Here is a 10,058-nt window from a genome sequence, read left to right on the forward strand (position 1 = left end):
CAGACAACTGGTTCTCGCAGCTATGAAATGCACATAGTAAATTTGGTGAGTACAAGTCACTGGCACTTGCATTAGTACATACTAATTGATTAGCCGCACCGGTTGTATCCCATGTCAGATAGTTTCTTTACTGGTTGCTATGTGTGTTCCAAATAAATACATCCACCAGCAGTCCTTCAATTAAATTGTCCTTGTTTTCAATTCATTTTTAGGCAAACAAGTACCAAAATGAACCACCAAATGCACTGGATTTATTTAAAGAGCTCCACTACAGCAAAACGAAAGGGTTCACTCCTATAGTTCAATCGATTATTGTAAGTAAAGTTAAGATTAGTTCACAATCAAATTATACATTAGGTTCATATATCTCATGATCATTGAGCTATCTGTCTCATCTACTGCTAGGCTCAAGTGGAGGACAAGATACATGCTCCTCTAGATGATGGTGAGGAATCAAAGGATGTGACTGATGCTGTCTTTGAGGTTCTTGGTCAAAAAAATAAGAAGAACGGATTTCTGGCAAATGTGGGGATGAAAACCTTTCTTCGTGCTGACAATGCTGAAAGTCAGCGTGAGCTGCAAGCTGAACTAGTGGCGGAGCAGCAAACATCCAATGATCTTAGGGAGCTTGTGAAGACTCAACAACAGCAGATGGATGAGATGATGAAGAAGTTCCAGGAATCTGAAACAGCAAGGGCTAGGATGGACGAGGAGTTGAAGAATAAGCAAGCTGAGACAGATGCACTAATTAAGGGTTTGATGTCCATGATTCCAGCAAGTCTACCAACAAGGTAAGGTAGTACTAGGGTTACCAACTGCAACACCAATGCTAGTGAATGTCTTTTGATGATGGATGTATTTTGGCAACTGGTGCTTTTGAGTTACTTGACTTTGAATGTTTGTAGAGTGATCTGTGAACTAATGTCGACCTATGAACGATGCATTGCATGGTGTATGAACTGTTGGTGGCTATATGATCTCTGAACTACAGCATTTCAATGTATCTGTGATGATTTGCATGATATGTAATGGCAATGAGACCTCTCTCCACATATATATATATATATATATAAGTGATGCTATATTTCAAAGTATCTATGATGATCTGTGTCGATCTGAATTTATTGTAAATTTAAATTTAAATTTAAATATTTCTCGCATAAAATTTCAATTTAAATGTGTGATGATTTGGTCTATAATGGACCAATTCTTCTTTACACCTGGGCTAGCCCAGTAGTATGAGCCTAACCAGAACTAAAAGAACTACAGAAAACATGGGCCTATTGGGAAAAACAAGAAGATCAAATGAGCCAGCGTAGGCCTACTCATGATGTGGCACGAGCTGAGGTGGCAAAAGTTGACATAGCGGTAGCAGCCATGTCAAATCCAACATCACCAAATGATGTGGCAAAAGCTAACATGTAACAAATTCATGACGTTTCAGTTCATCACAATAGTTTTTTCCTATTGTTGCTGACCATGGATTCCATGACAAAAAAATGGCAATCGGTGACGGCATTGGTCAGTCCACCAAATGTATGACGCGAGATACATGACAAATTTCTTCATCATCATGGTAAGTTAATTGTGACGCATTTTCGAGTGTTTATGACTAAAGTAATCCGTCGTGTAAAGCATCATTCCTTGTAGTGATATAAGTATTCTTAGCGATTTAAAAGTCAAGACTAGAAAATAAACTTCAGTGAAAAAAAAATCAAAATCAACTCTAAATTTAAGGTTAAAAATTCAATTTTTTATTTATAAATATAAACACAAGCGAAAAGGTTACGGTGGTAGACTACTCTTCCTTCCACCCCAAAAGGGTACTGTATTAAGGGATGGCAATGTCAAATCCATGTTGATGTTCTTCCTCGGTAGTGAAATTCCTCTATCGGAATCTATGTGGAATACTAGTCCTCCGGCTAAGGAAGATTAGTTCTAACCAAAAATAATTTAGCTAAACGAAATTAGAATGACAGTAAACAATGTTTTCTATTACTGTAATGAAGCTATCCGCAACCCAAGTCGTTGTATATATTGTTTTTGGTTTAAGCCCACCAAAGAATGTTCACTACATGTTTGGGAGTTTCTTAATTAAGCTGGTGTGAGGTCAAAACTTCAAAGGTTAGTTAGGGACATCTGCATTGTGCTATACTATTTGATTAAGTCGTAATGGAATGGTTTTTTGGACATATGCAAGGTACTCTAAAGTAGAACGCATTGGGTTTGTTTCTGAACCTGGTTGCAAATGTGTGAAGAGGCCAAACAAGAGATGCAAATAAATGCCATTGTCTAGCAATGATGGTGATGTTGTTTTTTTTTAATAACCATGGATGGAGATTTAGCAATAGAGTTAATTTGCTTTAATGTCTTCTCATCTGGATTATGTTGCTGCTATTTATTTCCAGTGATGGTTGTAGTAAACTTTGTAATTATTTGGCTATAGCTTCTGATTAAGTAAAAACCGGGGATATTATTCCCAGTAACCGTCTACCTAATCTAGTCCTAATAAATATACCAACGGGATGTTCTACACCCTACACCTGTCCATGTCGATGTGGTAAGAACCATGCCGTACTTTAAATCGATATGAACATATTACATTAAATTTTAATTTACTGTAGCGGGTTATTCTCCATAAGGATCCCAACGAGAATCAGCAAGAGCCATAAGTGGTGTAGGATGAGAGAATAAGAATTATTAAATCCGTTCCGTATTATAATAAGATGTTTTGGTCTTTTCTAAATTTATTTATATGGTAATAATCTAGACACACGTACAAAATATATATATTGATATATAGATGAATCAAGATAAACTCATAAAATCTTATAAGTACAGATACCAAAACTCTAATTATAAGATATCTGAGTCTGTCTCTATAGTAAAATACAATAGTACTGTTAAGAGCCTATTTTATCGTCCTTCACAAATAATATCATCCTTTACTGCTCAGAGGTACTGTGTCATATAGTTTTGAGCCCTTCGATAAACATCTGACAGCTCAAAGCATTGCCTAATGCACGTGGAGCATTGCTATACGTACGATTTTATCATACGATTCGGCAATCGTTGTTGTCCCGTTTTGAAGCAGCGACGGTATGCAAAAATTGCTGATGATCTCGTAGTGTCCGTCTGTCTGTCCGACTTAAGCCTGACAGTCGATTGTAATCCAATCCAAATCCGTTTCAATTTATTTTTTTAATTAGTTTATCAAATTAATCCGTATCAATTATTCTTCATTGGGATTCAATCCAAATCAATCCAACTTTGATTTTAGCCCAACCCACACCAACACATTTGGTTAAAATGGATTCAACCCACCGTTGCAAAATGGATGCACCATTTGATACGTATAAACTCGGACCTAAAATTTTAAAACTCGCGTTCACACTATAAAAGTTTATCAAATTTGACTGAAATTTTGTAGGATGATCTGTTATGTATAAAAGCAACTTTGTGCAAATTTTGGTCGATTTCTACATGTGGGCCCCACGTATGTCTATTATCTTATCTATTAGCTATCCAATTAAAGGATCCATTTACCCTCCACGGGTTAAATTTATTTAGAACCTAAAATAACCTAACCAAATCCAGTCCATACCAATCCATTTGTCTCTATAACCCAATCCAATCTAGACCATTTGAAGTTACAATCCATTTGCACCTAACCAAATACAATCTAAATTAAAACCAACCTATTTAGCTCATTTCTATCCAACCCATTAACATGCCTAGTCCGATTAGGATGTGCGTGAATCATACTATAACATCGTATGTATAGTAATTTTGGATGCACATGTACGGAAGCTCCTCTACATTTTCTTTATTCTCCATTTGCAGAGGATCTTATTCTGTCCAGAGCAGATGAGCAGGGAACATCCCATTGACATTCCTGTCCCCGGGTTATCTTTTGTCATATTAGAAGAAAAGTGCAAACAATGTAAATGAGAAATAATTTATAAATAATTTTTTATATATAAGTTCATAACGATCTAAAAGCTAAAGCTAGAAAATAAACTTATAATAAAAAACCTTAAAAAAACTCTAAATTAAGATTAAAAATTCAAATTTTGGATTATAAGCATAAGCAAAGGCCAAAAGACGGGGATAAAATACAAGCCCTTGGTGCACTAAAAGTTTTCACTTGTTGCTTATTGTTATTAACACAGCTTACAATGGGGTCTCACATTTGTGGCTCCTAGTGGAAGCACATGATCCTCTCTCCTTTTTTCAAGATCGGATTGGAGACCGAACCGTCCACACTTTCAAAAGAGGAATCGAATCGCCATAGAAATTTGAGGTCTTATTTCGATGCTTCTGGGTGGTATTGGTAGCGGTGCATGCGATCATGTAAATCATTGTAACTCTCCGTTCCAAACAGGTGGCTTGATAAGAGCCAAATAATCAGATCACACCATCTTTTCTTGGCTTTTCAAGAGCATTGGTTGCAGCACTAGCTTCACATCATAGAATTCTTTTTTTTTTCTCCAAATGATGAGGAATACGTGGGACTGGAAGGAAAATTACAGAAATATAATCGTCATACTTGATAACATACAAAGAGGTATAGAGTTTGTAGAAGTATATCGTCCCTCCTTTGGAGTTTGAGGAAGGTTAAAACAGAGCAAGCTGTGACCATCAAAGAACATAAACACAATGGGAATAAATCATGTTCAGACTGATTGTCACATAAGTAGACACAGGCGACCCTCCTTGTTCAACCTCTCTCAGGTACCAAAACAAGATGTATTCTTCCACTACATAATAGTTGTTTCGGGCCAATCAAAATTCAAATCAGGAGGACAAAAACATGATACACCAAAAATAACATGCTGAGTTTGGGGACCAAAAATCATGATGGGCAAACATGAATTACTTGTTCTAATCAATTTTACAGGAGAATCTAGAGGGCAAACACACTGAGATTTCACGATGTTAGAAACCAACCAGTCACATGTTCCATTGAGTTGCCCAAGAAATCTGATGTTCAAAGAGTTAAAGATCGGTGTCCTGTGTTTACTTTGCCTTCTTAATAAGAGTCGATGTGCGGAATTCCGCATCATCCTTAATGAAGCTCCACCAGAGATATGTGAGTGGTATGGTGCTCGCATGCCAGAGCGAGTGGGCATCAGCGTATCCCTTGTACGGAGGAAAGTCATATAATTCAAGAAGCATAGCAAGTGCTCCGCCAAAGACAACCACCCAAAGCTTGAATCGTGATGGATGCCGAGTTACACCAGCCCAAATTGCCCATGCCAGAAGTTGAACCACAGCCATCACCACACAAACTTTCATGTTCCACCCTGAGAAAAGATGTCAGATAAGCACAAATATCAGAAGCCTACAGACACATTGAAAACCAAGTTCGTATACTAAGACTGAAAACACCATTACTAAGTAGTATGCTAAAGACAAAAGTTCATAATAACTTATTAGGATAATATAAAAGCACATAAAGTAGGCTGATAATGGTCTTGTAGGCCATGAACAAAGGAACATGGTAAAAAGAGGATCTGGATATTACTGAGCCTACAGCATAGAAAAATATTTGTTCTCAAGCAAGATTGATTATTCTTTTATGATGACAGTAAAAGATTAAATGCTTCAACAACAGGCAAAAGGAAGTTTACCATAGTCGAGCTCATAGAAGTTAAGATACAAGATGTGCGTTGTAACAAATGCCAAAATTGGGGCAGCAAACATCACCCTGGTAGCCTCATCCTTGACATTGAAGGTTCTTAACAATGAAAGGATTAAAGAATAGCCAAGTAGAGCCACAGCTGAAGAATAATCCAATTTCTCAGTCAAGTCAATATCCCTGCAGAATGAAGAATAGTGTGTAGGTAACACAAATTATGAGTTATGATGGTATAGATACTTAAGTTTCATTACATATCTAAGGCTTTGATTGCTTGATACCTAGTATGGAATATAGAGCTCCAGAACCATGCATTCATTGATAATATTGCATAGATATGCCATAATCCAGTGTATTCATAGTACGTTCTCTTAGTTTGTGGCCTAACAGGTAATTTGTAATTCACCAGCAGAAAAAATGAAAGCCAGCCAGTGAAGTGCATCAATAGGTTGACCGCAGACAGTGCAGCTGAGAGTGGTTCCTGATAGAGGATGAAAAACAGGTGGGAACTTGAGAAGTAAAAATGCTGAAAATTTTAGTTTCAGTAAGGAACATGGCAGCTCAAACATACTTGGAAGACAGAAACACGAATGAAGGGCCATTTTCCATGATATTTAACAGGGCTCAGACCACGTGATTGTCGTTCGCCTTCTCTTTGCACCATGCAGTAGTAACGGCAGTCTGTCCTACAGTTTAGTTGCTTCCACTCCATGTAAAGGGGCTCCTGTGCATACCAGTAACTTCCAACAGATGTGCCATCATTGCCTGGGGACTGGCAGTGGGTTACGATGTTCTCCCCAATAATCCCTGTAGTATGACACTCCTCAACGCAAGTTCTGAAAGTTCACAAACAGAGCTAAAATTACTAATTTTTTTGTATAATAAATAGAAGTAACTTCAAGTAATGCACACGACAGAAAAGGGTAACATTAGAATGATAACAACCAAAACAAGGATTGGCAAGTCAACAAAATAAAGCAATCAGAGAATGTTAGTTCATAGAGCCCCAAAAAATATACTTACCGCACTCATTAACTCATGGAATAAAATCTTTTGAAAAATTATTAATATCATTTTGTAAAACTTTTCAAGAATAAAGAAAAAAAGGAACAGACAGAAAATATTACTGCTACTAGCATATGAGAAATGAAACAAGCCAGGTGAAAAGTTATATTGAAAGTATGGAACAAGAAAAATAAGAAACTAAAAAAATGCATTTCTTTGGTAGGTTAATCATTACAACAGATTATAGATGTCAGAGTATGAGAGTCCACAACAGGGAGTCCAGTCAGCCAGATGAGCCACCAATCTGCTTCCTTGCTATGTCATGCCATGGTACTAGATGATTTGAGTTAGATGCAGTGTAAATTTGGGAATTCGTGTTGAGATTTTTATGTTATATGTTCTCATGCTCATGCACTACTAAAGCATCAATTTTGTCCTTGCTGTCACTTAATCACTTTGAGAACCTTACTATAGAAACAATAGGACCACCTTCTGTTTACCTGTCAAAAACTCTGCCTCTAGGATTAGTCATCAGCTTACTGTTAGAGTTTGTCCTGTGAACTTTGGTTAATTTGCTGGCATATGTGGTATATTTCATAAGCAACCTTCCATACGATGTATTATTGGTTATTACTATTTCAATAGGTATCTTGCTGGCACGGATAGCTGTGAATCCATGAAATGATGCAACAATGCAATAAAAGGCAATGGTGATGAAATCATTCCATTAACCATATTTCACTCTGAATCTGACACTAAACAAAAGTGGCAATATAAATTTGGAAATTTGGGGAACATTACTGAAATAAAGGTTTTGTAATGCCACACCAACTGATGACCTTGTTAGGTCAGTTACTTTTGATTTGATTCACGATAAATTTACATGATTTATCCATCTGAAGCCACACAGTAATTAATAACCAAGTTCAAATCAGCTTACAGCTAGGAATGATGGATATGTGCATATTGGTGACAGTTCAAAGAACAGATGTCCACACTCCAGAGCAAGAGAGCAAAATCATAAATTTTGATCAATGCCATCAAATACCACAGTTTAGTTGAAGTGTTTGACTAGGATGGCAATGAAATTGATGCCCTCCTGGAAGGGCCAGAGTTAAACACGCTCTTTAGGAAATACCGCTAATGAGCAGTAACCACCATTTACAAATCAATGTGTCCACTAATACAATATATATTGCTAACATTGTTTTGGTTTAGGAAATTTCAATGTGGACCATTCTGTTGCCTTTCTCGTCAGTTATAGCCACACAAAATAACCATATTTGACCATGTCCAATTTCCACTTTCAGATTAGACGATCACACTGTATGACATTAGCATGACCCAATGTGCATCCCAGTGCATGACATTATTAAGTCTTTTTTTTAAAAAAAATGATTAGTAATAAGAATCACTTATTTCAAGAGTGAAAAACAAAAGTAATTCGAGTTATTTTCCCAAACAGGTAGGATAAGATAGCACACCACACTTCAACCAATAGCACATCTTGAAAATGCTAGATAACCAACACTACTTGCTAGTTGCTACTATGTCGTCCGACTATCTGAGATGTAATACCTACTCCCTACAGTTTAGGCATCAATTTTTGGAGTTCGTGGTCGGCTATACTATATTAAACATGCTCTAACAGACCAACTAATCACGCATTTTCTAAGGTGATACACAACTGGAAATCAAGAATCTACTTATCCTGCACAACTCCAACTCGGGTAGGATTAACGATGACTACGAACATTTTGTGCACTAATCACCAAAGCAGCATGAGACAAACCAAGAAGCGCAGACATATACTACGCTTCTTCCCCCAACTCACCTGTACTGCGGATCAACGTCCCCAAGACTGGCGTCGACGGAGCCGAGCACGAACCCGACGACCACGAGAACCGCAGCCAGCCGAAACACCCAGCCGCCGCCGCCGCACCCAGCCATCGTCAGCAGCGGGCGCGCCCCCTGGAAGCCCCCCCAACTGAAACCAGCGAAAACACACCACACGATCAGGCAATGCCGGCGCGAGGCAGGATCCAAGAACTGGGCAGGGCAGTAGGAGACGACCGGGTCAACCGAGATCGGTCTTACCAGAAAGGCCGGACGGATCCTCACTCCACGGGCCAGGCTCCGGTCGAGTCAAGGATCGACGACGCCCCCCCACCCCCGCCCCCCCACCCGGTGGACTCTCCGGAGGCGGAGGGACGCGGCGGCGCCGGCGAGGATGGAGGGGAGCGGTCTGGGCGGCGGCGCGAGTGCGGAGGGGGAGTTCGGCAGTGTGGGAGAGGAGGCGGCTGCCGGCGGTGGCGGAATGGGGAGGGGAGATCGGGATTGAGATGCAATTGTGAGCGTGGCTGATGATCCAATCATCCGAGAGCACGGGGTGGGAGATTGGATTTGACTATTTGCGTCACCGCGGCGGCATTAGTTTGGTCGAGTCTTCTTCGCTCCTACCCACTGTGCGACTATTCTGTGGCTGCCCCTCACTGTGGAATTGTACTCTCGATTGGGTTGGGGGACCCTCACAGGCAGCTCTGGTCCGTTTTCCCTATCTTCCATTTGCCCCTAAAAAATTCATAGGCGTGCACAAACGCACCGTCAAAGTTGTGTTGAGATAGACAACGCACACTTCCAAGCATCGACGGTGATCACCGTAGGAGATGGACAGAAAGCTAAATTCTGGTATGATCGTTGGCTAAATGGTTTTGTGCCAAAGATATTAGCACCAAACCTTTTTAGCCTAGTTTCTAGGAAAAACAAATCAGTGGCACAGGAGATAAAGGAGGGCAATTGGCTTCGATAAATGCGAAGAATAAACACCTTTCAGCAAGCGCAGGAATACGTTAGTCTCTGGCTTCAAATTCAACAGTTACATCTCGATGAACAGACCAGTGATAGAATCACATGGAAATGGACAACAGTAGAATCGTACACAACGAACTCGGTATAGAGAATATAGTTCATGGGGTATCATCGATGACAGATATAACAATATTTGGACAGCGCATGCGGAAAACAAATGCAAATTCTTCGCGTGGCTAGTAGTGCAGAAAAAAGTGCTCACAGCGGACAGGCTGCAGCTGAGAGGATGGCTGAACAACAATGTTTGCCCAATGTGCGGCCTAGCGGAAGAGACGGCTCAACATTTAATCATGGACTGTGCGTTCGCGAAACAGGTATGGACCAAGACTTTTCAGCATGCAGGGCTTGTGCTACCACTGATGCGAATTTTCAGGGGAGACTTTCTAGCTTGGTGGACTACGGCAAGGAAGAAAATTGTTAAAGATCACAGACGAAAGTTTGACGGAATAATAGTTTTCATGCTTTGGAGTATTTGGTTATAGAGAAATGATAGGATTTTCAATAGTATCTACAAAACGGTGCAGGATGTGGTCGACGAGGCCAT

The 10,058-nt window shown here is 39.5% G+C and overlaps 1 protein-coding gene across 1 annotated transcript; it reads right to left on the reverse strand.

Annotated features, from left to right (window-relative positions):
* Positions 1-4,692: 4,692 nt before the first annotated feature.
* On the reverse strand, positions 4,693-9,128 carry LOC102717954 (post-GPI attachment to proteins factor 3). The gene is made up of 6 exons (XM_006664849.3): positions 8,744-9,128; positions 8,481-8,633; positions 6,213-6,477; positions 5,923-6,122; positions 5,634-5,821; positions 4,693-5,306 (listed from the first exon to the last, which is right to left on the reverse strand). The coding sequence occupies exons 2-6, from the start codon at positions 8,594-8,596 to the stop codon at positions 5,020-5,022; spliced, it is 1,056 nt and encodes a 351-aa protein (XP_006664912.1). The 5' UTR covers positions 8,597-8,633; positions 8,744-9,128; the 3' UTR covers positions 4,693-5,019.
* Between the last annotated feature and the right edge of the window lie 930 nt (positions 9,129-10,058).

Source organism: Oryza brachyantha, chromosome 5 (assembly GCF_000231095.2).
Source record: "Oryza brachyantha chromosome 5, ObraRS2, whole genome shotgun sequence".
Taxonomy (NCBI): domain Eukaryota; kingdom Viridiplantae; phylum Streptophyta; class Magnoliopsida; order Poales; family Poaceae; genus Oryza; species Oryza brachyantha.